Here is a 27400-nt window from a genome sequence, read left to right on the forward strand (position 1 = left end):
GGCCTCATTGAGGTTAAAGTTCACGATGGAACGATTACAAAAAATATGAAACGAATACGATTGGTTTGGAGTGATGGAAAGGAGAAAACTTCTTTTTTTTCATCTGCAATTTATCAGAGATAAATTATATATTACAAATACATTTTTCAGTTATTCTTCCATTAGAATGCAGTTCTCATTCATGACTAAATATAAAAATACAGTTAATGTTATTTGTATTGATGCTGCTGACTTTGATGAGGTTTGGTACCATATAGGCTGAAAATGAAAGATGCAGAACTTTTTTTGTTCCAGATATATCTAACAAAACCAGATAATTGTTGAGGAAATGTTTCGTTCTTTAACCAGGGAAGGTTTTTCTTTCCTTTACTGAAGCTTTCATGTGTTTCTTTGACTCCTTTATGACAGAAATCCATGGAGCTCAGCTGTGTTAAAATCACAGACATGTTTGATCGCTTTGGGCAATCTAACAAAAACAACACACACAAAAAAAAAAACTTAGTATGATTTATTCTGGAGATATGAAACTATCAGCAGGGAAACGTTGGCCTCAGGCAATGCCCGACTGGAGACACAATAATCCTCACTCAGGAGCCAAAACTGCCAGGAAACTGTTCAAAGAAAAGTGTTGAAATGGAACAAGTGTGTACAAAGTAAAAACAAACAAACAAACTGGATTTATATAAGGGAAACTTTTTAATGAATAGATTTTAAACTCTTGGTGGAGACAAATAGGTTCTTTGTAATTTCTGTGACTGATGGTTGTGAATTTTATGTAGAACTGAGTAGTAAGTGCTGGAGTAACGTTTTAGAAAAATGTACTTTTAGGAGTATTTTTATTATGCTGTATTCTTTACTTTTGAAGCATCGCTACTTTTACTTGACTTAATCAAACCTGTTTTAACCAAATGTTCACCAAACTCAGACCTGAAGTTTTTGTTAAAGTTTCATAAGTTTAATACTGAAAGAAAGTGATTTTGGAAAAAAAAAATTGCATTCTGCCTTAATTTGTTATTTGTAATTATTTATACGAGTTATTGTCCTTTTTATCCCTAAAATACCAAAATTTACAGTTAATTTTATATATTTGTCTGTCTGATTATGTAATTTTTAAATATTAAATAATTTATGTTTTGATCAGTTACTCAGCACTCAAGTCGCCTTAACAAATATTTTTTTTGAGTATTTTTTACAGATACTTTTTACTCTTCCTTGAGTAAAATATGTTAAAGTATAATTTCCTAGGTACTTTACCTCTGATTTTAGCCTTGCCATTCAATAAAACCCCTCATTTTTAAGCATTCCAAATATTATATCTGCATTTATAATTAATGATTATAATTTAGAGCTAATCAATGAGCTAAAATTAAATGCAACGTTTCATTCTGTCAATTTTTGCTGTCGTCTGTCAAGATGCGCCCCCTGCTGTCTTTTCCGGTGTACTGCACAAACATTCTGTTCTCTGCTAGTTTCATCAAACTTCTCCATCTTGACAGTTTTGTTTCCCTTCATAAATGTGATTTTGCTGCTGAATCTTGTTCGTCCTCCTCCACCTGCGCCCTGACAGATTTCCTCTGTCATCCTTTTAACCGGCTCAGCCTCTCTAATCCCGACCGGCTCACCACCGCCTCTCCTTCTGCAGCGCTCACCGTTACGCGCCGGAGTAAAACTATATCATTTAGTTTGCGCGACAAGTTGCTAAAGGCTGGAGATAATTTTATCTTTTCGCGGGCAGAACTTTGCACTTTATAAAATGTGCCAGCGTTGATTTTTTTTAACCTCTTCAAGGTTTTTTCTTCTTGTAAAGAAGAATAACAGGAAGGGAAAAAAATCCATGATATATCTGTGATCCTTTACGCATCACAGATACATAAAAGAGTTGATGGTGCGTTATTTTAGGTGACTGCCTGCTGTAAAGCTGCGGAAATGGACGGAGCAAAAAAAGGTAACATTTTCTCACTTTATCGTCATGTTTTTGTATTCTTAAAAAAGCACAGACTTCCCAGTGTAAAAAAAGAAAAGTCAGTGTTTTTTTGTTGTTATTGTTGTTGTTTGTTTTGTTCTTTTTGTTCCTTTTACACTCACAGTTTACAAGAAGAAAAAAAATACCTTTTCTAATTTACGGTAAAACATCGGCAGCTGTATTTTACCGTAAATTAGAATTTCACCGGTAAAAATCAGTCCAACCGTAAATTTACCGTAAATTAGAGACGTTTTTTTTTTTTTTTTTTACAGTGCAGGTGAATTTAGCTCACCTTTGCTAACAGGTGTTCATGGGTCTACTTGGGGACAGCGCTGCGCTAAGTGCCATGCTGCTCCCTATAAAGAAGTGGGTCACAGCTGGTCTTATCATATGAGACCTGCAGGACTCAGTATCTCTTTCCTGCAAGCACATCTTTTCTTAATTGTGTTAGATAAGAACCGTCTGATGTCCAGGATGCCATCAAACATCCTACTTTTAAGCTTTTTTAGAAATAGTTGAATCTAAGACTGTAGCATCAACTTTGTCTCCTCAGAGACGAAACTTGATTAGAAATTACCCAGTGATACATTCTGCACAATTAATTTGTCATAAATCAAAATCTTATTTGTATTTTGCATTTTCAGCAACAAGGTAATTCAATGTGATTTGTGTCTGTCTGAAAGAAGCTTGTCTGATAATTATCTTGATTTACATAATTATAAAACAACAAACAAGCAAAAAATATGACGCTTCAGTGGCAAAGTAAGGAAAAACGATGACAAATTGAAAAACTACCATCTTGACTTGGTTGTTTTTACTGAATCTGTTTTACAGGAGTTCTCCATTTTAATGTGCTGAGATGTTTTTTACTCCCAGATGGTTTAAATTGTGTCCAGAAGTTTTTGATTTAGTCTCATCAGGCAATAACAAGAAATCTTTTTCTATGATGTCATTCTGATCTTTCACTTGTTTTACCTTTGTACAGATGCTCCGCCGGTGGGCGATGTGGGCAAATCGGACACCCTGGGGTCAACAGGCTCGGCCAGAAAAAGGGGCGGGGGGGCCAAGAAGGCCATGCAGGCCAACAAGTCTGCCCTGAGGGCCCCCAGAGCGCTCTGCTGCCTCACACTGAGCAACCCAATCCGCATGGCAGCGCTGGCCCTGGTGGAGTGGAAATATCCTTTAAATCCTCCTGTGCATGTCTTTATTTGTGTCACGTTTGCATGAATAATTCTTATTAACGTGTTTTTGTTGCAGAAGTATTTATGCCTTTTAGAAGTTTTGTAATTGTAGATTATAGAGTCTTTAACAAAGACAAGACAGCAGTCAAACCACTTCAAAATGCAAACTCCATTATTTGGGTCACATTTGTAAAAGAAAATTGTTACACTTACAGTTTGGTCCAAATGGTCAAAAACAAATTCACAAACCTGTGCAGGAAAAAAACAAAACTTGTGAATATTTGTTCATCACTCGCAGACAGAAAACAACTGTTAAACCGTCACAGATTCAAGTCTACAAGTCACATCTCCTAACATTTTCCTAGCAAATTTTCAACTTTTGAAGCACAAACATTTCCACAATTTTTTCTAGAAAATGGCTGAGATTAATCTCAAAATTTCTGAGTTGTTTTAAGCAAATGTTCAACTTTTCAAACTCTTAAATTTCTTAGTTTTTCTAAAAATAAAAAAAAATCTGAGATTTTTTAAAAAAACTTTTTAGCAAATTTTAAATTTTTATTTTTGAAACTCAGAAATTTCCGGGGTTTTTTTTTTTTTTTAGAAAACTTCTTCGGCAGAATTTTTTGATGGAAACTGACTCCTATTTTGTTTTCTATTAAAAATAGTCCTAATAAGCCGTCGTACATATTAACATTTTCTCACAGAGACATTTATATATTTTTTCTTTAACATCTTTTTACGCGCCGCAGCTTTGCACCATGTGTCACGCTGACAATTCTTCCACTGTTGCAAACATGTAAAGCACATAACATGTTTTGGTCTTGGGTTGCAGATTTATTCTCGTTAAAACCTTAACTCCGTTCTCCAAGCCTTTTGATATCTTCATTCTTTTAGCTATTTTTGCCAACTGTGTGGCCATGGGGGTCACAAAGCCATATCCAGATGATGATTCCAACCCCACCAACCATCAGCTGGTAAGACAGCAGCTGACAATTATTTTAAAAATTGATTATACTGTCAATTAATCAGATAAAAGTTGGCACATTCTACAGATTTTTCCACGAATCTCTTGTGCTTTTTATTAGAGATACATTAAATGATGCAAATAAACAGATAATTCAACCATTTTTAAACACAAAATAAATATTTAATTGCCTACAATTTAACAATAGAGCATTCCTTTAGTGAATTTGAACTGGATGAAGCTAAGCCTTTACCACTTGAGGAGTTTTGGGTAAAACATATTACAGACAAAGGTGTTTTTATATTAAATTAAAATTGTATATACATATTTATACAGTTTTGGCTTATTACATTGAATATGTTGTTGTTTTTTCAGGAAATTACCTTTTTTGAGTCTGAATACTCCAGTTAATGATTGTTGTTTTAGTTGACGATTATTTCAACTAGAAAAATAACTGTTCCTATATATATATATGACATTTAAATGCCATTGCCTTAGGAGTGCAAATGACATTAGGCACTTACTTTTCTTTTTCCAAACATTATTAGTTTAAAAAAACAATTGACTACTGCAGCTTCTATTATACCTCTTTCAGCCGCAGTGTCCGGATTGGAACGTCCATTTTCCCAGACTTCACCAATCTTAACTGTAGCAAACTCAGAAGTACAAAGAAAAGTACTTTTAGAGTTCACGTATTGTTCTGTAATGGGGCCTTTCATGTTATCCTGTAGTTAATTTGCTGCCTGTAGATCACAACTAAGTCCTGTCATATGGGAAAATTATAAGAAATATAAAAATTCATACCTCGACTATTTCTCCTTTCACACTTACCAGCCCTCCCCCTACTGTTATTTGTTCCAAACAAGTCAAGGGGGCTGGTGGATTTATCAATGCCTTTACCCTGTCTGTTATGTCCGGTGTGACAGCCACCTTTGGGCCTTTGAAAAACTGGGTGGTCGGAAGGACATGAAGAATGAATGGGGGCTCATTCCCCCGGAGGGCATAACCTCTCAAAATATATGATTGGCCCTCTGTGATGTTTTTTGTGTTTTGTTCAAATATAGTTAATTTGGTCACACAGCTTCCATCTGTAATTATCACGTTTAGTTTTGTTTTTTTAAGGGTTTTTACCTTCTCGTCTCTCAAGCCCCAGCTAATTGTCTTTTCTTCTTCTTTAATATTTAAAATCATAATATTAATCGGGGCCGGTTTGTAGAAGGGTGAGTCTGGTTTAGATGCCAAAATTTTAGAAAAATAGCTGTTTCTAGCGAAACAGCCGTGAGAATGCATATTTGCAGAATGACTGCTGCAGAAATGCAAGAAAAAGTAGAACAAAGCATAAGAAGTAGAAAAAAAGTAGAAGAAAAACAAATAGTTTAAACAGTTAAACAGTGAAACATAGCAAAAAGCATAAATTAGCAGAAGCAGAAATTAGAAACAGTACTCAGAAACAGTTGAGCAGTGAAACGTAGCAAACAGCATAAATTATCAGAAGCAGAAATTAGTACACAACCAGAAATATTTGAAGAAGTGAAACATAGCAAAACAAAGAGCATAAAGGGGCAAAAGAAGCATATTTGCAGAATGATTGATGGAGAAATGTAAGAAACATGAGAACAAAGAATAAGAAGTAGAAAAAAGTATAAGAAAGCTACAGTTATACATAGAAATCCTTTGCTAAGTAGTGAAACTTAGCAAAGGTATAGCAAAATTCAGCTGAAGAAGCAGAAGTTTGTGTGCAACCTGAATTATTTGAAAAGTCAAAAAAGTGAAACAGAGCTTAAGATCATAATTAGCACAAGAGGAAATTAGTGCAAAACAAGAAATAGTTGAAACAGTTGAACAGTGAAACAGCAAGAAGCAGAAATTAGCAGAAGCAGAAATTAGTACAAAACCAGAAATAGTTTAAACAATTAAACAGTGAAACATAGCAAAAAGCAGAAATTAGCAGAAGCAGAAATTAGTACAAAACCAGAAATATTTGAAGAAGTGAAACATAGCAAAACAAAAAGCATAATGGAGCAAAAGAAGCAGAACATTTTGATATATGAATTGCTAAATTAAAGTTTGCAGAAGACCTTTGCAGACAGTACAACCAGTAGAAGCAGAAGGCATATACAGAAAGGTAGATAAGCAGAATGCAAACAGATAGAAACAGAGCACAAGAGAAAAATACATTGAAAGAATAGGAGAAGATGTGACAGAGTTTCTGTCAAACTCCAGAAGAGTTTGACAGAAAACAGACAGAGCTGTAGCAATGATAGGAATAGTTCCTTAAAGTAGACACACATGGCTACGTTTTGATGCATAAATTATTTCTCCACAGTGAAATATGTATGAACCGCATCATTTTGTTTGTCAAAAAGCATTGAAAGTTCAAAAACAGCAGTTGCTAAAGTGGACACTCTATTTCATCAGTTAGTGAATTCCACCATGTATTTCAATGGGGCAAAAAATTTGCACAAAAGGGCAATTATTTCAAAAAGTACAATAGTAAATTTTAGCAAAAGTCATAGTAGCAATCTCCTGAAGAAGCTGAACGTTTTGATATATGAATTAGCACAATTAATTGAAGATAGCAGAAGTAGCTTACGACCGAAAAATGTGAGCAGGATCTTAATAAGTGAGAACGCATTCTCACTTATTAAGATCCTGCTCACATTTTTCATAATCAATTAATCGCTTCAGTGCTACTTGTGAGTATCTTTTAGTCATTTTTTGAGTGAAAACATATTTTTGGTTATAGGCTCTTGAAAAAAAGGGGGAGGAGCTGTCGGTTACCGGTTGCTATGGTAACCACCAACTGCCAACAGAACTTAACGCACCAATAAATGTCTGGAGAAACAACTTCTTTACCTAACAAAATAGATTCTAAGAATAAATAAGCAAATTTCCACAAACTTCACATCTGTAGTGATGTTAAAATAAAACCCTGTTACAGATTCATAAAATTTAATCCAAATAAAACCCATAAAATTACAGAGAATAGCCTTTTTATACACAATGTTTGACAAACAGCTTCGGAAAAAGGCGATTTTAAACATACAGCAAGATGGACTTTGTAATAGAAATGTTAAAAATAATATTTTTTAACAGTTTGTAGAAAGCATAAAATGAGTTGCATTCTTCTGAAGAAGAGTGAGTAGGCATGCAGCAGTTTAACCAGTATTCAAGTGGAGGTAATGGTGTTAGAGATGTAGTGTGACCTTCGCTGGACGAGCTTGTCAGAGGTCATACCTTACTTAAACTCCAACCATCTGCTTTGTCTCTACTCCTCCCATCTCAATGTGCATCCTTATTCCTCTTTAATGGCAGTTTTTTACACTAAAATATCTGAAATTAAATCTAATTATGTAGAAAGAAACTAATCAGCCTGACTAAATAATTAATTTAAATATTTATGTCATCCATAGAGGAAATATTGCTAAAATCACATTGTAGGAGCAGTCATTTTACAGTGTGAATATTGTAAAAAATATTCAAAATTAGGGCTACAACTAACAAATATTTTAGTTATCAATTATTCTGATGATTAATCAATTAATTAGGCAACAAAATTGACAAATTTTACTAATTGTTTATTTAACCACTTACGTATTTTTGTACAATATTAGAAATACATAAAAATCCAAATAAACAAATTATTGAATCCATTTTTAAATAAGAAAATGTATATTTTATTGACTAAAATGTCATAACAGCATTTTGTTAGTGTATGCTTGATCATTTGAAGCAAAGCATAATAAAAATAGTGTAGAGCTACTCTGTTGGCTTTTTCTTTTTTGCTTAATACAAGTATTTTTTTGTTTGTTTATTTGTTTTTGCAGAATTTGAAAGTGGTAAATCTAAAACTATGCCACTTCAGGAGTTCTGGGAAGATCATATTTAAGTATTTTTTTTAAATCTTAAATGCCTAATGTATATATATTTTTAGTAAAATTGTGTCTTAATTATCACTGTATGTTATCATTTCAGCAAAAAGTCTTGTTTTGAGTCTGTATCCTCCAGTTAACAATTAATCAATTATTTAACGATTATTTTTCAATAATTGATTAATCACAATTAATTGTTTGAGCCCTGTTCAAAATACAAGCTGGAAGTGCAGTTTAAGTGTTTTTAAAGCAACACACACACACATGCACATGTACATACCAACAGCAGGATGAATGTTTGTAGATCCCTTTATTGGATTTCACAGATGAGTTAAGCTGACTGTATACGATCTGTCGCATATTATCTCTTTCTTGTCTTTTTTATATATAAACAGGTTTTAGAGAAGAACATAACTTGTTCTGTTATGTTAAACTACACCACTGCTGCAGGGTAACTGTGTCAGTTTGAGGTGAAGTCCAAGCGGCATTAATTAGCAGCATTAACCTGAAAGTTCACAGCAAAGCGAAGTGGGGACAGCGTGTTTTAGGCTGCAGGTTAGCAGGTTAGAAAGCCATTCCAGCTCCAGCATTAACTGATCTTCTCTTGGCAAAAGGAGGTCGTTTTACCACAAGGAACAAATCTGTTCTTAATGGTGGAGTTTTTGAAAATGTTCAGTGTTTTCTCAGCCCGCCTGCTGCACTGTTAATTTTCTGCTAGTCTGAGCCAAAATAGGAAGAAATGGTTGTACTTTATTTGTTCTTTGCATTTCAAATAAATTAAACCATGGATATGTTTGTCTTATTTAGAGGGACTTGAGACTTGACAGCATCTCATTGAGAGCTAAATAAATTTTCATCAAAAAACTCAGATTCTAAAATTAATTTAAGAAATTTTAGCTAAAAATGCTTGAAAATTTCAGTTTCAAAAGATGAAAATTGTCAGCTTTGAAATTCTAAAATTTCCAAGTTTCTTTATAGAATATCTGTGAGATTCAACTCAAAACTTCTGAGTTTTTTCAAGCAAATGTTCAACTTTTCAAACTCAGAAATGTCCCTGTTTTTTCTAGACATTTTCTGACAATCAAATATTTAAAAAAAAATTCTAGCTAACTTTAAACTTTATGAGCTTCGAAATTTCTTTGTTTTTTCATAAAGAAAAAAATTCAGATTTTTTTCTAGCAAGCTTTCAGCTTTAAGAACTTAGACATTTTCAAGTTTTTTCCTGAAAATTTCTGACATTAATCAAAAACACGTTTTGAGTTTTCTGTAGCAAATTTTTGACTTTTCGAGCTCAGAGATTTCCTTTTTTCTAGAAAATATTTGGGATTATCCAAAAGGTTTCTGAGCATTTTGGCTTATATGTACTCCTTTTTTCTATCTGCTGTGTCCCTAGAATGCCGTCTTACGTATCCCGTTCACCAAAAACATGCTGGTTAATGTTAAAACAACAAAATACACGTGGGTCACCATGGCAACCAGTGACAATTTAAAGGCCGTTCGCCTCTTTCTGCTCTCACGTTGCAAACACATCCGCCATGTTCACAAACAAATAATCCCACTATGCAACAAAATACAAAAGTGGTGATGCATTTTCTCACTGATCCACCAAACCTGTGCTCTGATTTTAAGGAACAAGTCGAATACGTCTTCCTCGTCATCTTCACCATCGAGACCTTCACCAAGATCCTTGCCTACGGTTTAGTGATGCACCCCAGCGCCTACATACGCAGCGGTTGGAACCTGCTGGATTTCATTATCGTCATTGTCGGGTATCACAAAATTTACCATCGAAAGCTATCGCTCTTAAATAAAATCTATGGGGCAACATTGATGCCATTGTCTGTGCAGGTTGTTCAGTGTGATAGCAGAGGGAATGACAGACCATAAGCCGGGCGAGGCCCACCATGCTGCAGGAAAACCCGGAGGCCTGGATGTTAAAGCTCTCAGAGCTTTCAGGGTGCTGCGACCTCTTCGGCTCGTATCCGGCGTGCCGAGTACGTATACATTTGTTTTATATCTATATATTTTCTCAGCTGGCTTTTGTTTCTGTTCGACGTTTAGTAAATGGAGCCTCAGAAAGTTGGAGGGATGATGAGAAAAAAAATTTAAATTAAAAAATGGAAACTTATTAGAATTTTCTTTTGTTATAAAATATGATTTGGTTTTCAATCACTACTACAGAGATCAATAGCGGACATTTTAGGGAGTTAATCTTGAGAAACAAAATGTTTTCGTTTTCGTTGTTTGCCAAGAAATGCCTGCCAATGTGAATTCAAAGGATGTTTGTTTTCTTGAGATTCATTTAAATGAAAGAAAACAGGAAAACGATCAGAGAAAGTAGATGTGGGAGTTAAAGTAACTTAATGAAATGTTACGTGCCATGTTCATCTTTCTGACTGGCTACCAGGAAAACTTGCCAAACTGCTTTGTTCCTCAAAATAGCACAGTAAGCATGAAATTAACAAGCATGGAATTAAATTGGGGTCATAAAGTTTGTTCAAACAAGAAAAAAAATGACTGAAAAAAAAGATTATACTGAAAAATTATTTTTTGAAACTGAAAAATAATTTTTAAATTGAGAAAAATGTTCAAAACTACTTGTCAAATTCAAGGTTTTTTTCAGTTTAAAATCTTTTCTTTTTATTTAAATTTTTTTTAACAAGCTTTTTCACCCCAATTTAACCCCACAGACATGTTTCTGAAAAAGACCAAAAAAACTGTGCGGCAGCCCTGCTGTGGAGAACAACGCTACAAAATGCCTAAATACTATAGAGATAAAATAAAATTTGATCTATGATTCAAATAAAATATCACACATTACCTTAAAAGAGAGAAATTTTATTACCAGGTAATATGTAATGACATAAACATGACCTCATTAAAGTCCTGATAATAAAATACTCAACTACAGCCTTCATTGCTAACTAGAATAATAAGAAATGAGGTTAGCATTTATGCTAAACGAAAGTGATAATTATTGAACAGTGAATAAAAATATTATAAAAGTTGATGTTTACATATTTAGTAGGTTTAGGTTCTGGGAACCCTGGATTCAGCTGAATGATCATTTTGTCCCGTCAGGTTTGCAGATTGTGTTGAACTCCATCATGAAGGCCATGGTCCCACTGCTCCACATCGGCATGCTCGTCATGTTCGTCATCATAATCTATGCCATCATCGGCTTGGAGCTTTTCCTCGGCAGGATGCACAAGACCTGCTTCGACACCAGCACGGGTCGGTCCGCTGTCTGGGCTCCCCAGAACGTCTCTGCCTTCATCATCCTCCTCCTCATGTTCTTCCGTCTTCTGCAGGCCTCATGGTGGAGGATGATCCGTCGCCGTGTGCTTTTGCGGGAGTCGGACGTTTTTGTGTCACCAATGGCACCGAATGCAAAGGGAAGTGGGAGGGTCCGAATGGCGGCATCACAAACTTTGACAACATTTTCTTTGCCATGCTCACAGTTTTCCAGTGCATCACTATGGAGGGCTGGACAGACGTTCTCTACTGGGTAAAAAACACATTCATGCACAACTCCCACGCTTCAGATCAATGGTTTTTATGTTTGTATGGAAGAACATTATTGCCACTGAAAAACAACAAAAAAGTCAGAATTGTGATTTTTTTTTTCCCCCCTCAGAATTCTGACTTTAACATAAGAATTCTAATTTTAGAAGATTAATGTCATAATTCTGAGGAAAAAAGTATAAATTATTTTTAATTTATAATTCTCTTCCATAGATTGGATTCTACGTTTTTATTTAAATTTTGCACAAATAGCACCATTCTAAGGAAGAAAATGTATCCATTCTCTTTTTACTAAAGTTTTCAGTTTTTCTTTAAATTAAAATAAAAAAAATAGAAATAAAATGGTGGATCTGTAAACATTGTAACAAATTTCCTATTGAAGATCATTACCAGAAATTATGCTTTGGAGGACATACATTTAGCGAGCATCAATGATTTTTTTAAATAATAATAATTGTCCTAAAATTTTCATATGAATACTGCAAAACCACAAAATCTTGCCAAGTATTTTTGGTCTAGTAGTTTCTAGTGCAAATATTTTAGTACACTTGGGGGAAAAAAAAGACAAAACTAGCTTAAAAGTACCTTTTCAACCAGAAATATGAGCTTGGTTTTAAGTCAATAACTCCTTAATATTGATGAAAGAATTCTAGTTTTGCTGGCAGATATTTGCACTACAAACTACATAAAAAATACTTGGTAAGATTTTGTGTTTTTGTAGTGAGATTATGTTGATGAAATTCTTAGATGGCTTTATTTGGATGTTTATGCATCTTTATGGGGGTTGCATGTTGTATTTGTACGTTTTATAAATATGTGCTTTCTCTTTATTTCTGTGCAGATGAATGATGCCATCGGCTTCGACATTCCGTGGGTCTACTTTGTATCTTTAGTCATTTTCGGATCATTTTTCATCATCAACCTTGTATTGGGTGTGTTGAGCGGGTAGGTAGTTGCTGTCTCGCAGACTTCCACTTTTCTCTCAATCTCACACTTTCTGAACACTGGTAAAGCTCTCGTAGCATGATGTGGTAATCTTTCAAGTGTTTATCTTTTACAGCGAGTTTTCCAAGGAAAGAGAGAAGGCTGTTGCGCGTGGAGAGCTGCAGAAAGCTCAGGAGAGCAAGCAGATGGAGGAGGACATGATTGGATACATGGACTGGCTCATAGAAGCCGAGGATGTGGACGAGGAAGGAAATAAACGTTAGCCTAAAGTCTTTAAAGTGTTTCTATGGAAGAGGGCTGGTGCCACTAAAAAGAAAAAATAGAATTCTGAAAAAAATGCTGGTTTACAAATCCTGTAACAAGGAAGAAACAGATTGATTATTTTTACATATTAACAATATTACTGACACAAACTTCAGAATGTTTGGTTATTTATTTGGATTTTGACATAGATTAACACAAAATTAGAATTCTGAGGTTAAATTAAGAATTCTGAAGGAAAAGTAGAAGTTGGTTTAAAGTCTAAACTCTACGAAAAAAGTCAAAATTTTGATTTAAAAAAAGTGATAATTTTGAGAAAAAAGTCAAAATTCTGGGATCAAAGTCAGAATTATTATTTTTTTCTTTGGTGGCCCTAATCCTCTTTTGTAGTTTTCCCACCAAACACACACCTTATTGAATTGCAGCATCCCATAAAAAATCTTTTTTGCATTTCTGAAGGTGCTGCAATTGCAAAGAAAAAGATGATGAAGAAGTTTGGTTGGTACAAACACAGTGAGGACGGAGGAGGTATGAAAGCCAGGAGCTCCTTTTCTGTTTATTTTATTTCCAGCTGCTACAGTGTGCAGATTATTTTGTATGTTTAACAGAGTCGGACTCTGACGATGATATTGCATATCTCGACGATGATAGTGGCTTCTGTGCTTCACTCATGTAAGGCAACAGAGGAGAGACAAATTTCAGTAATGAATCAATTAACTATTGTGCTAACATGCCTCCCATTTTCTTTTTTTTAAGGGCGAAGATGATGGCCAACAGCTTCTGGTGGGACATTTTTTTTGTAAAAATCTGTGAGCAGCACTCACATTCATTGAACTTCTTTGTTAGTTTTTGTCTTAATAATTAGCACTAACTGGAAGACATGGAAAAATAAAATCAGATGTAATAGTTCAGTGGTGTGTTTGACTCACTGTTTTAGGATCAGATCCTTTTATTTAAAGTTATTGTGAATGTTGGATTCATATTATCGCTGTATAGATACCAAAATATCTACCGTAGCATTTTCTTTATTAAATGATCACAGTGTTTTTATTTTTCGATCATTATAGCCGCTCAGCCTCTGACGACTAGCTAAGAAAAGTTGCTAGGTAACCAGTCCTCGGTTACCTAGCAACAACTTGTTGAGTAACTGCCACAGCAGCAGTTTAAGATTCCGCCACTTTGCCTCATAACTGCCACGAGTTTTTCCAGATATTTAGAACAAAAAACCATTTGATATTATCAATGTAGACTGATATGAAATGTTTATATCGTCATATATCTTTCAGCCATCTTGCCCAGCCTCATTTTTAACACACAAGCTGTATTTGTCTTTTAGTGACCAGTTGTGCCAGCTGAACCACACAATGAGAAAAAACTGCCGTGTTGCAGTGAAGACCACGAACTTCTACTGGTTGGTGTTGCTGCTGGTGTTCCTCAACACGGTGGCCAGCGCCTCGGAGCATTACGGACAGCCAAAATGGCTCACAGAAATGCAGGGTAATTAAAAAGAAAGAAAAAAACTTTACTTCTGCCAGATTCTTATGACTCACTGGAGTTTTACACTACAAAAACACAACATCTTACCAAGTATTTTCAGTTTAGTTTCAAGACAAACTTGAAATGATTTTGTTTCTAGAAAAACTAATTTTTAGAAGAATATACTCCCTTAATATTGATTATTTCACTTAAAACATTTCCGCATGTATTAAGTGAAATAATCTGCCAGTGGAACTAGCATTTTCATTAAAATTAAAGAATTATTGACTTGACACAAGCTGCTATATCTTACTAAAAAGTTACTTGTGAATTAGTTTTGTCATACTTCAAGTGTACTAAAATATTTGCAGCAGAAACTAGACCAGAATACTTGGTAAGATTTTGTGTTTTTGTGGTGAATGCTTTTTGTCATGTTAGTCAGAAAATTCATTGTATTTTGTTGGGACTTTACGACCAACAAGAAGTAGGACAAATAAGTGAAATCCATTGAAAACAGGTTTTGTTAATACAAATAAATGTTTGATAAGTCAACATCCAACATCTTGTAGCATTACTTTTTCCTGCAACTGCAGCTGCAAGTCTTTTGGGTTATATTTCTAACACATTACACATGCAGAAACTGAAATATTTGTCGATATATTTTGCAACCTAGTTGAAGTTTGTGAAAAGAGAGTTTCTGTGAAAATGTATTTCCTAGTTTTGTCACAGATTCTCACTTTTATGTAGGTCTGGGGTTTGACTAGACCATTCTTACTAAGTATTTGTTAATCCCAATAAAACACATTGACGTTTGTAGATTGATCAGTAGTTAGGAATTATTGATTTAAAACAAGTTCCTATATCTTGCTGAAAAGTTACTTGTAAGTGAGTTTTGCCTTATTTAATGTATACTAAGATGTTAGGACTAGAACCAGACCAAACATACCTGGTCAGACTTTGTGTTTTTGCAGTGAATGATTCATCTTCTCCGCCCCCTCAGAGCGAGCCAATAAGATCCTGCTGCTGCTCTTCACCTTGGAGATGCTGATGAAGATGTACGCCTTCGGTCTTCAGATCTACTTTATGGCCCTGTTCAACCGCTTCGACTGCTTCGTGGTGTGTGGCGGCATTCTCGAGACGATGCTTGTAGAGATGGATTTCATCCCACCCATCGGCATCTCCGTGCTGCGCTGCATCCGACTGCTCAGGATTTTCAAGATGACCCGGTAAGCAGTACCAGAAAGAACCAGACATCCAGATCAAACTTTGCTTCCTGCATGCATCCCAGCCTCATTTCTCTGTCTTCAGGCACTGGGCTGCTCTCTCTGATCTGGTCACCTCACTGCTCAACTCCATGAAAGCTATCTGCTCCCTTCTGCTGCTGCTCTTCCTCTTCCTCATCATCTTCGCCCTGCTGGGGATGCAGCTGTTTGGAGGGAAGTTCAACTTTGACGAGACTCAGATGAAGAGAAGCACGTTTGACTCCTTCCCCCAGGCACTGTTAACATGTTTCCAGGTGATTTACTTCTATCTGGTGATATTCTCTATGGTAGAAGTTAGGAAAATTATCAGTTAATTAATTAATTGTATCGATCAGCTAACGAGTTGATAAGCGGCCATTTTCTTAAAAACTTGAGTTTCCTCTTTGAACAAGAGGGACGACCGTCTTCCCATAACACAAAGGGCTAAGTCATAATATACTAAATTACTGTTTTGTATCAACAGTATTACTATTATTATTATTTCTCACGTGAATAAACTTTGACACATTACATCTTCAGAAAGATACATACATTTTCTTTCAGAAGCTTTTCAAATCACTTGGCGAGGGGTTTTGAAAATCCCACTAAAATAGTTGTATTTTATTATAAAATAATTGTATTATATATTTTTATGATAAAATTTGAAAAGGCAGAATACTCTTAGGTTGCTGTGTAGAAAAATAGAAGATGAAAGTAATAAAACGTGAAACATTTACAAAGAGATGTTATACAATGAGAAAATGTCAAAACTTGACACCATGATGGTTATTAACTCACAACAGCCTCAAAAAGCAACCGTGCTTATTAGGATCATGTTTTTTTTCTTCCTCATCTTACATGTTAAGCATTCTGCTTTTCTGTCCCTCGTCTTCGTAGCACATCAATAATTTTTGAATGAGAAGTTGTTGTTGCTCAGTCATGAAGCTCGACTGAATGACAGCGATTAAAGTGAAACTTAAGAAGGTTGTCGAGTGTTAGTATTTCAAAATAGAACCGCATAAAGTGCATTTTGCATCCCACACCGGACTCTGGACCGTTTCTTTTTCCCGTTTTGATTTGGCCTGCCGCCATCTTTGTTTCTAAATCAGCGGTTCCGTTCTCTTAAGTTTGTCCAGCGGCGCCCTCTGCTGGATCGGGTCCAAACCACAACACTTAAAGAAGGCCTAAACGGGCTTTATTAGTTAATCTTTTCGAAATAATAATAATAATAAAAAAGCATTAATCAACGTCCCTACTCAAAGTTCTCCTTTTTGTCCGGTTGGGTTTCTATGTGTGCCTGTTTGTTGCAGATTCTCACCGGAGAGGACTGGAACGCCGTGATGTATGACGGCATCATGGCGTACGGCGGGCCGATCTTCCCTAACATGGTGGTTTGCATTTATTTCGTCATCCTCTTTGTCTGTGGTAACTGTATCCTTTTTCACTATAACAACTTTGAATCCAAGTTCTGTGTGAATGTCGTCCCACGAAGAAACAAACAAATCCAACTCCTTGACTCTGGGATCAGACATCCTGCTGAACGTCTTCTTGGCTATCGCTGTGGATAACTTGGCAAGCAGCGGTGGAAAGAAAGCAGTAGAGTAAGTCGTAGTAATCATCAACCTCAGACGCTTATAAAACACATTTATATTTTCCTCTGGTTGTGCTTTGATCACATTAAAATGGTTTAATCAGAGCCAAACTGTGATGCTTCCTTTTTTATTCAGGGAGAAAAAGGAAGACGAAGAGGATTGGGATGAGGACGAAGAGAAAGAGGATGAAGATGCAGGGGTAGAGCATGTTTAAGTTTTTCTTGCATATGTTAACATCAATGCAGGATGTTTGCCCATGATGAAGTGAAACTCGGGTAGAGCAAACCTCCAGCAAATGTGGTATATAAGACTCAATATTACCTGAAACATTTGGTAAGGCATTTTTACCTGATCAGTCAACATTAAGTAAAAACTTTTTAAACGAGTCATACATCAGAGCCGTGAAGCTATTTGTGGAAAACCACAGAGAAACTGACATTAAAGTCCAAGGGTCTGAACTTAAAGGTAACTTATTAGGCTTTCTTGCTCAGGTTAGGTCCAGCAGCCATTGTACAGCGGTAAAACCAGCTTACCAAACATGCTGGAGCTTCACTTGGGTTGCTAGGTAACGGTGCAGTGCCTATCGAAAGTCTGGAGGTTTTTGGAACAGCTCATTTTAACTCCAAACACACTGGTCCCCTTTAATACTGTGTTTGCAGTAAAATAAAGATGGTGGCCTTTTGTTTTTTGGCTTCAGAACGAAGAGGATGACTGGCAGGAAAACGAGGAGCTGAGAGCCATCGAGGGTCTGGAGGGTGAGTCTTTCTTCCCTGGAGAAACGTCACACATCCGCCGATTGACAGACATCTTAAAGCAGCTCGTCTTGTTTATTTTCTTTATTGTAGGCGTTGCTCCACTGAAGCCCGAGTTCTCCGGCCCCAAAGAGAAGATTGTGCCGATTCCTGACGGAAGCTCCTTCTTCATTCTTGGAAAGAAAAACTGGTACTTGAAAAGTGTCCGTATCTAACAGAACCCTCAAACCGGTGCAGCGTGTGTGACTTCCCTCTCATTCGCTTCGTTCTTCAGTTTGCGAGTCGCCTGCCACAACCTCATTCACCACCCCTACTTCACCAACTTCATCCTCATCTTCATCATCCTCAGCAGCATCTCGCTGGCTGCTGAGGATCCCATCAAATCCCACTCTTTCAGGAACATCGTAAGGACAGGCTGCCACTTTAACGTCAGCGTCTAATCCCGTTTCCGCGGCGATGCTACTGAAATCTGACTTAGCTTCTGTCATCGTCAGGTGCTCGGATACGCCGATTACGTCTTCACTTCGGTTTTCACGGTGGAGATCGTCCTGAAGGTAACGGCTGACAGAATGAAAGTGGATAAATCAGAGCTTAAAAACTGCAAGAAGATTTTTTTCCTAATCTCGTTTCTTTGCTGCCTCCTTCTCGTCCAGATGACGGTTTATGGAGCTTTTCTTCACACCGGCTCTTTCTGCAGGAACGCCTTCAACCTCCTGGACCTGCTGGTCGTCAGTGTGTCGCTCACGTCTTTCTTCTTACAGTGAGTAGACAGATGAGCGAGAGTCTGCAGATTATTCTAGGAAAAGAAATAATGGTTCAATTAGCTTAGTTTTGTATGGAAGCCCATTTATGCCACAAAAAAAAAGTCCAACAGGAAGTCATAATTTTGAGTTTTAAAGTGATAATTATGAGATTGAAAGATATAATTTAGAATTATAAAGTCATAATTACGAGATTCAAAGTCATAATTTTGATGTTCAGAGACATACTTATGAGATAAGAAGTCAGAATTTTGAATTTTAGAGTTTTAATTATGAGATTCATTCAGAATTATATTTGAAGTCATAATTTTGACTTTCAAAGTTATAATTTTCAAACTCAGACATAATTATTGGATATAGATTTAGAATTTTACATTTGAATTATGATATTAATTTCCCAATTTTGAGATATGAAGTAAGAATTTTGACTTTCAGTCATAATTTTGAGTTTTAAAGTCATAATTATGAGGTGCAAAGTCATAACGAGATATAAAGTCATAATTTTGATTAAATTTGACAAAAGTCTTTATGTTTTGTAATAATGACCACCTGTTGGGTTTTTAAGTTTTTATCCTTTTATGGCAGAAATGGGCTTCCATAGTTTTGCACGTTTTACTGCATCTTAGCAAGTGTTATCTGCCATTTTTATATTTTTCATTAGCTGGATAATTGTCTAAACTCTTTGTTTTGCTGTTTCCAGTTCGAGTGCGATCTCCGTGGTGAAAATCCTGCGAGTCCTCCGAGTGCTGAGGCCGCTTCGAGCCATCAACAGAGCCAAAGGGCTGAAGGTAAACGCCTCCGCTGCATTTCTCTATTGGTTCGCTTATTCTTTTTCTTACAACTTGACTTCTAAAAATTTATATTCTAGTTTCTTATTTTATCTGATACAGATTTATAATTTTTTTATATATATATTTTGGTTTTTAATCAGCATTTAACCCTTGTGCGTGCGAGGACTGAGGCAAACGTAGAGGACTGTGGCAAATGATACAAGTTTTACGTGTGTGGGGTCAGTTGGACCCCATTTCTAGACACAAGGGTTAATCAGCATTTTAAATGCCAAAATAATTTAAAACCAAAATGATTTTGGTTTTAAATGTAATTTTTTTTTTTTAATAAAAAAAAAATTTAAAATTTAAAAATGTTGAAATTTTACATTTTTAAATGAAAATAAAAAATTGAAAATTGAAAAAAAATAAATTCAATTTAGAATTTTAAAATGTTAAATTTTAATAAATTTTAAAATTGATAAAAATGTATTTTATTATTGAATAAAACTGCTTGTGGTCTTGGCAGAACGTGGTGCAGTGCGTCTTCGTGGCGATTCGCACCATCGGCAACATCTTGATCGTCACCACTCTGCTTCAGTTCATGTTTGCTTGCATTGGAGTGCAGCTTTTCAAGGTTCCCTCACCTTCACCAGTCTTTTCTCTTTATAAACGGAAAGTTTCCAGAGACGGCTGCTGGTGGCTAAATGCTCTGGTTTGGATGTTTTCAGGGCCGATTCTACAGCTGCACAGACGAAGCCAAACACACTCCAGACGAGTGCAAGTCAGTTTAATTTGCTCTCACGGCTTAAAACACTGACTTGTTTCCTGAAATTAGATTTATTTGACTGCGAAGTTGTGCGTTTGTGTGATTCCAGGGGAACCTTTGTGGTGTATAAAGACGGGGATGTGAACCACCCCATGGTCAGAGAGAGGATCTGGGAAAACAGTGACTTTAACTTCGACAACGTGCTGATGGGAATGCTGGCTTTGTTCACCGTGTCAACGTTTGAAGGCTGGCCTCAGTGAGTTTTGGGTTTGTTCTTCTAGTTCAACGTATAACCGTCATTATTATTGCTATTCAGGGTTTCCAACAGAAAAAGCCCAGTGCGTCAGGGCAGTCATTCATCCAGCCAGTCGCCATGTTTTTGAGTTAAAAAATGTTTAAAGTTGACAGGAAATTTGAAAATATCACTTGATACCTTTGTGTTATTGGAAGACCGGAATATCAATGCCTAAACACCAACTATAAAGTCTTAAAAAAAGGGCAATAATAAAAAATTTTTTTAAATAAACAAACAATGCTAAGTGATTGCTATAAATGAAGTAATCTTCCAATGGAAAAAGTACTTTTTTTGTCAATATTAATGAAAAATAAACTCCTATTTACTGCTGAAAAGTTTGATTTTTTTTGGCCGAAGAAACTGGACCAAGAATTCTTGGTAAGATTTAGTTTTTTGCAGTGTAGAAACCAGATTGTCATGTTTTGTGTTTTCTTTCTCTGTGAAGGCTTCTGTACCGGGCCGTGGACGCCAATGCCATAAACCGAGGCCCAATTTACAACTACAGAGTGGAGATTTCCATCTTCTTCATCATCTACATCATCATCATCGCCTTCTTCATGATGAACATATTCGTGGGTTTCGTCATCATCACTTTTCGGGAGCAAGGAGAGGCGGAGTTCAAAAACTGCGAACTCAACAAGAATCAAGTCAGCCTTTTTTTTTTTTTAAGGATATTTGAATTGTTTTAATTTCAGATTAAATAAATTGATTGTATTTTTTGTTTAATTGATCCAAGCTGAACAGTTTTTCTCTCTGTTTCGCCCTACGCAGAGGCAGTGTGTGTATTACGCCCTGAAAGCTCAGCCAATAAAGATTTACATCCCTAAAAACCCGTCGCAGCTGAAGTTCTGGAGGATCATCAACTCCAGCCAGTTTGAATATGTCATGTTTGTGCTGATTTTGGGAAACACTCTCACTCTGGCAATTCAGGTACCGTTTTTCATTTGATTTACTTATTTCAAACAGATTTTCAAAAACAAGGAAATAAACAATCAGTAGGTAAGACAACTTTATCTACATAGCACATTTTATATGGGGGAATTTTCCTGCCATAATCCAAGAGCACACATTTTCAGTCTGAAAGCAGGACTTCATGTCTTTTGTTCTCAAAACTTTAAGAGCATTCAGGATCTTGATTTGGCCCAAAACGAAAATGAGTTTGACACCCCTGACACAGACAAAATGGTTACAAACTGACTCATAACATAACGAGAAAATCTATGGAGGAATAATAATAATAATAATAATAATAATAATAATAATAATAATAATGGTAACAATTGGACATTTCTCTCCTGAATCTCTCAGAAAATACTGAAAATAATTTCACGTTGGTGTTTATGTCTTTAGCATTATGAGCAGTCGAAGTTGTTCACCTCTGTCATGGACATCCTCAACATGATCTTCACCGTGGTTTTCACCATAGAGATGATTATCAAGCTGATGGCTCTTCGTGCTCATGTGAGTTTTCCCGCCGCACGCCGAGTTTCCTGGTGATGACTCTTTGACTTCACGTTCCTGTTTGCTTGTTTTCATCTGTCAGCATTACTTCATCGACCCCTGGAACTCATTTGACGCTCTGATCGTTGTCGGCAGCGTCTTGGACATCGCAGTGTCTGAATTTAGTGTAAGGAGTCTTCACTCACTTTTACCTTTGGAAGAAATACTTGGAAATGTTTTTAGAATGTGTTAATTATGCACCTCTTTATGACACGTTTTCCGTCCACTAAACTTTCCATCAATACAATCTCTGCTTCGTTATTAAAGTGTTTCTAAAATAAAGATAAACACTTATCTTGATTTTATGTTAATCAGATTAATTTATTTCAGTCTGGCTTCTTGTTACCGTCCAGTAAAAACAGAATTACAATTTGGAAATAGTTTGGTAGTAAACATTCAGTACCTTGATAATAATATGTAATTGTCATTGTAGTTACAATGTAATTACCAGTTAGTAACAGTTTGTATTAAGATATTAGCAATAAAATAGTTGTTTAATGTTTAGAAATGTGATAATTTTGATTATTAAATAAAAATGGGATATTATGTGTATTTATATTATACTTTTATATTTTGATTGTGCTTTTTCTATTTTTATTGTGATTTATTTCTTTCGTTGTTTTAAATTTGTGTAACCATGGACTTAATGTCTGCTGATAATAAAATTTGAATTGTAACATGATTGTAACAGCTCACAGAAAGTCATTAAAGATAAAGTAATAATTTGAAAACAATCTGATAATATGTTAGTTTCATGTAATTAATAACATTATTACACTGTAATTATCAGGTAGTTCCTTATTATTTAAAGATGTCAACAATGGAGAATACATAAGCAATTAGGAATTGTTTAAAAATATTAATAATTCAATGTATTTTTAACCGTTTCTTTCTCTGTTGCTTAACTGATGATCCAGGGAGGAGGCGGCCATGGAGAGGTGATTATTGGATCAAGATGTCGTCAAACCTTTCTCCCGTTTCTATTAGGGTTTATAATAACCCGAATAGTTTTGTTTTTCCAGGGTGGTGGAAAAGGAGAAAGCGGGAAAGTGTCCATCACGTTCTTCCGCTTGTTCCGAGTGTTGAGGTTGGTGAAGCTGCTCAGCAAAGGAGAAGGCATCCGAACTCTTCTCTGGACTTTTGTCAAATCCCTGCAGGTCAGTGAATCTTCTCTGTCACAAATATTGTCTCATTACTTTTTTATACTCTATAAAAAGAAAAAAAAAACAGCTGTGGTTGCCAGAATTTTACAGTATAAATATGATGAAATTCATATTTATGCGGTAAAATTCTGCCGGCATTTTACCGTGACATGAGACGATTTTATTTTCTTTCCGTCTCTCCAGGCTTTGCCGTACGTCGGCCTCCTCATCGCTATGATCTTCTTCATCTACGCTGTGATCGGCATGCAGGTGAGTCTCTGGAAAAGGTGGGAACGCTGCTTTTCCTGGTTGACGGTTTCTCTGCTGTTTGTCCTCCCAGATGTTTGGGAAAGTAGCCATCGATGACAACACAGACATCAACAGAAATTGCAACTTCCAGACCTTCTTCATGGCGGTTCTGGTTCTTTTCAGGTAAGACGTTTCAACCCTCTTGTTCCAACAGTGGTTCTTAAACCTTAGTGGTCTGGAAGTTGACTGAAATTTCTGTTAGGACAAAGATTAAATAAAAAAAAAAACAAAGTGGTGCGTAATTGAAGAGTAGTAAAACTGAAAGTTGAGAGGAGACTTCTTGGTGTCGCTCACGCTCTTCCACCGCCTCCTGCATATTTCGCCTAAATAAATACAATGTTTATTTATCGTTTATTTAACGTGACTCAACGTTTTTGCTGGTCGGATTTGGATAGCTCAAATGAGGGGAAGTATTTTCAAAACGTAAAAGTTCTAAGTTCCTGGCTGATCCTCATCCAGGAAGAGGATCCTGTCTCTGTAGTCGTAACTCGATTGGTCGTAGATCATAGGACGTCAGAAGATGTACCACTACGCCACAAAGCGGAGTCCCTCTGATTGGGTGATGCTCTGCGTCCAGCAACGAAAGTTCAGATTTTCCATCGTTGGAAACGTCGATGCACTTAAAATCTCAAAGCGCTTCAAAACGCGCCTCCACATAGACTTTGACTGTAAACCTCCTGATGCTTTAAGTGCGTGTGGTGTGAACGCAACGTCAGTCATCTAGCCATCTAAACGTAGTTATCACTATGCATATCCATACTACACCTAATATTTTAAAACCACCCATCAGTTTTCTTCCATCTCCCACCAATGCTGCACTTTGGTATTGATCCATTACATAAAATCCCAATAAAAGACATAGATGTTGTTAGCATAACAAAATGAGCCTGAAGGAGCATGTAGACCAGACTGAATTAAAACTGCTTCCTGTCTTGCAGGTGTGCCACCGGAGAGCAGTGGCAGCAGATCATGCTGGGCGCGCTGCCCGGCCGGCGCTGCGACCCGGAGGCCGACGTCGAGCCCGGTGAAGAGTACACCTGCGGGAGTAACCTGGCCTACCTTTACTTCATCAGCTTCTTCATGCTCTGCGCTTACCTGGTGAGCGAAGGCTGACCTGACGTTTTACTTTTCCCCTCTCTTCACTCAGATAGTCTTCAGATTAGGGGCTCTAAATTTAGCTGCAATTAATTCAAACCGTGTGCGTCGACTGCCAGGTCAGGCGGAATTGAAGCTGGATGAAAATAGGGACGGCAGCATTAAAGCAGCAGCACACTGACGGTTTTATTTATCGACGGATGAGCGGTGATGCACGCCCGCATCACAAAGGTTTAATGGGCTGCACATATTTGGGTACAGGAGCTAATATGCTCCCTGTGCTATTTTAAGATGCTAACTCGGTCGGGTGAAGGTGAATCTGAGCCGTCAGAACAAAAACCTGCGGCTCAAACAGCAGCTGCACACCTAAAGAAACGGAAAGTAAACGTTTTACGGTTGGGCTTTCATATCATCAGTTATATATGATTTAACTCCCTTGAACATGTTAGGATAGAGCAGTAGCCTACACAAAGCATGTTCACAAAGCAGTACGGAATGTTTTAGGGCTACTGTCACTTTAAACCCAAATAAGCTGCTGCTGGCCACGCCCCCAACTCAACGTTTACAGTCACATGAAAATGGCTGGAAACAGATGTCCAACTGTGCATTTTGAAAAGCATTAGTAGAGCTTCCTGCACAAACAACATTATTTCCTTGCTTTTTTGTGAACTTTAATTCTTTGTTTTTATTTGAGAAACTGTTTTTTTTAAGACAATTGTTCCATTTGGTTTTGGATGCTGTGCAGCTGGAAGGACCTCTGCTCTTTCTTTTACTTGGTTGTGTTTTCCTGTGTGGCTCTGTGACGGACTGTGGACCCGTCCAGAACCCTGGACCACCCGACTCTCCTGTGCACCCAGTCGACCTGCTAGTAGCATGGCTAATTCTGAGCTAGCTAATACTGGAGATGTTTGTATATCTTTTTGAGCCTTTATTTGTAATGTTCCTGCATGAATTACAGAAAATGCTAAATAAACTCAAACTGGTGAATCTAACTTGTTTTTAACACACATGTGCTTGAAAACCTCTAATTCTTGGTTTTACACTGCAAAAACAAAAAATTGTACCATATTTTAAAAATATTTTTGTGCAATTTCTACTGCAAATACACTTGAAATAAGACAAAACTAACTTCTAAATTTCTTTTCAACAAGATGTAGAGGATTGTTTTAAGTAAATAATTTCTAATATTGATGAAAAAGTTCTAGTTCATCTGGTAAATTATTTTATTTACAGCGTGGGAAAAATATCTTGCTATAAGTGAAATAATCACCCGTTGAACTAGCAATTTTTTAAAATCAATATTAAGAAATTATTCACTTAAAACAAGCTCCTAGATCTTGTTGAAAAGTTACTTTTAAGTTTTGTTTGATTTCAAGTGCGCTAAGATATTTGCTCTAAGAACTAAACAAAAATACTCTGTAATATTTTGTGTTTTTGCAGTGTACAATAGCTTTTCTTCACATATTTAAACAACACACTAGTGTGTCATGTTTCATTTGTTGTAATACATCTACAGAATCATTTTGTTACACATATAAATTCCCTTTCTGCTTCTCTTTTCTCTCAGATCATCAACTTGTTCATTGCCGTCATCATGGACAACTTCGAGTATCTGACCCGAGACTGGACGGTTCTGGGGACTCACCACCTGGACGAGTTCAAGCGAGTTTGGTCCGACTACGACCCAGAAGCCACGTGCGTCTCACTATCTGAGTCCAGCTTCACTGTTTCCAAAGCAAACTTCTCTGTCTCACCCGTTTTCTGTTTGCACGTGGCAGAGGTCGCATCAAGCACATCGATGTAGTCACTATGTTACGCAGGATTCAGCCTCCTCTCGGCTTCGGAAAGCTCTGTCCTCATCGCGTTGCTTGCAAGGTAAGAGTGAACACGTGCAGAGCTGCAAAAACGCAAAATGTTACAGAGTATTTTTCTGTAGTTTCCACAGCAAATATATTAATTGCACTAAAAATAAGACAAAACTGACATTCAAGTAACTTTTCAGCATAATTTAGGAGCTTATTTTAAGTCAATAACTCCTCAACATTGATTAAAAAAGTACTAGTTCCCATGTTAGAAATAATCTACCAATATTTATCAATGTTGAGGAATTATTGACTTAAAATATAATGCTGAAAAGTACATTTTTAGTTCTGTATTATTCCACGTGTATAAAGTTATTTTCACTAGAAACTGGATTAAACATACCAGGTAAAGTTCTGTGTTTAATGAACAAAATGTTCAGAAAGTAAAGCAAACAAATCCCACTGGACTCAAATATGTAATCCAGTTCATATTTTTAAAATAGTTTCATGTGTAATTATTAATTTCATGCTAAATCAAACCTTTTATTTATCGAAAAATAAAACCCAACTCAATTAATGTAACTTTTTAATTATGATTTATGGTTATGCATTTGTGTTTTTGTAGTGTATGAAATGAAATGAGCAGATTTCATATTTTCTGCTTCCTCGTTTGTCCTCAGAGGCTGGTGGCCATGAACGTTCCCCTCCACCCCGACGGGACCGTCACCTTCAACGCCACTCTGTTCGCTCTCGTCCGAACTTCGCTGAAGATCAAAACTGAAGGTCGGGAGGAATTCATGGAGCCGCGTGGCCAAACGGCGTCTTTTATTTAACAAATCTGTGTTTGGGTTCCACCAGGTCCCGTCGATCAGCAGAACGAGGAGCTGAAGATTATCATCAAGAAGCTGTGGAAACACACAAAACCTAAACTCATCGATGAAATCATCCCGCCCCCTAGAGGCAAGACGCAAAACTGCCAAATGCCAATCCCAGAAATATGGAGGATTGGGGCCACTGAAAAAAAACAACAGAAAAATAATTATGGTTTTTGCATTAGAATGCTATTAATTAATCTCAGAATTCTGACTTTTTCTCAGAATTCTGAATTTAATCTAAAAATTTTGGCTTTTTCTCAAGACTATTGGCTTCAATCTCAGAAATCTTATATTTTTTTCTGAATTCTGACTT

The 27400-nt window shown here is 36.4% G+C and overlaps 1 protein-coding gene across 2 annotated transcripts in view; it reads left to right on the forward strand.

The window, feature by feature from the left end:
- The first annotated feature begins 3987 nt into the window (after nucleotides 1-3987).
- cacna1fa (calcium channel, voltage-dependent, L type, alpha 1F subunit a) overlaps nucleotides 3988-27400 on the forward strand; it is a 29457-nt gene continuing 6044 nt past the window's right edge. The window contains exons 1-38 of one of the 2 annotated variants that reach the window (XM_081609198.1): nucleotides 3988-4118; nucleotides 9610-9749; nucleotides 9829-9974; nucleotides 11062-11214; nucleotides 11292-11488; nucleotides 12347-12450; nucleotides 12566-12708; nucleotides 13171-13239; nucleotides 13320-13383; nucleotides 13468-13494; nucleotides 14048-14208; nucleotides 15188-15413; nucleotides 15496-15703; nucleotides 16739-16859; nucleotides 16957-17029; nucleotides 17156-17219; nucleotides 17718-17775; nucleotides 17866-17962; nucleotides 18047-18176; nucleotides 18267-18326; nucleotides 18426-18532; nucleotides 19234-19321; nucleotides 19830-19937; nucleotides 20032-20084; nucleotides 20179-20325; nucleotides 20810-21011; nucleotides 21136-21294; nucleotides 21715-21825; nucleotides 21908-21991; nucleotides 22782-22802; nucleotides 22887-23021; nucleotides 23211-23276; nucleotides 23347-23438; nucleotides 24254-24413; nucleotides 25978-26105; nucleotides 26189-26285; nucleotides 26893-26995; nucleotides 27071-27172. In XM_081609198.1, coding sequence (XP_081465324.1) covers nucleotides 4062-4118; nucleotides 9610-9749; nucleotides 9829-9974; nucleotides 11062-11214; nucleotides 11292-11488; nucleotides 12347-12450; nucleotides 12566-12708; nucleotides 13171-13239; nucleotides 13320-13383; nucleotides 13468-13494; nucleotides 14048-14208; nucleotides 15188-15413; nucleotides 15496-15703; nucleotides 16739-16859; nucleotides 16957-17029; nucleotides 17156-17219; nucleotides 17718-17775; nucleotides 17866-17962; nucleotides 18047-18176; nucleotides 18267-18326; nucleotides 18426-18532; nucleotides 19234-19321; nucleotides 19830-19937; nucleotides 20032-20084; nucleotides 20179-20325; nucleotides 20810-21011; nucleotides 21136-21294; nucleotides 21715-21825; nucleotides 21908-21991; nucleotides 22782-22802; nucleotides 22887-23021; nucleotides 23211-23276; nucleotides 23347-23438; nucleotides 24254-24413; nucleotides 25978-26105; nucleotides 26189-26285; nucleotides 26893-26995; nucleotides 27071-27172 — 4261 coding nt within the window. In that variant the 5' untranslated portion in view covers nucleotides 3988-4061. Of the gene's footprint in view, nucleotides 4119-9609; nucleotides 9750-9828; nucleotides 9975-11061; nucleotides 11215-11291; nucleotides 11489-12346; nucleotides 12451-12565; nucleotides 12709-13170; nucleotides 13240-13319; nucleotides 13384-13467; nucleotides 13495-14047; nucleotides 14209-15187; nucleotides 15414-15495; nucleotides 15704-16738; nucleotides 16860-16956; nucleotides 17030-17155; nucleotides 17220-17717; nucleotides 17776-17865; nucleotides 17963-18046; nucleotides 18177-18266; nucleotides 18533-19233; nucleotides 19322-19829; nucleotides 19938-20031; nucleotides 20085-20178; nucleotides 20326-20809; nucleotides 21012-21135; nucleotides 21295-21714; nucleotides 21826-21907; nucleotides 21992-22781; nucleotides 22803-22886; nucleotides 23022-23210; nucleotides 23277-23346; nucleotides 23439-24253; nucleotides 24414-25977; nucleotides 26106-26188; nucleotides 26286-26892; nucleotides 26996-27070; nucleotides 27173-27400 lie in introns of both variants that reach the window. The other variant, XM_017306011.2, reaches the window with a different exon arrangement.

The sequence above is a fragment of the Poecilia reticulata genome, chromosome 7, assembly GCF_904066995.2.
Source record: "Poecilia reticulata chromosome 7, P_reticulata-male-v2, whole genome shotgun sequence".
Classification (NCBI taxonomy): domain Eukaryota; kingdom Metazoa; phylum Chordata; class Actinopteri; order Cyprinodontiformes; family Poeciliidae; genus Poecilia; species Poecilia reticulata.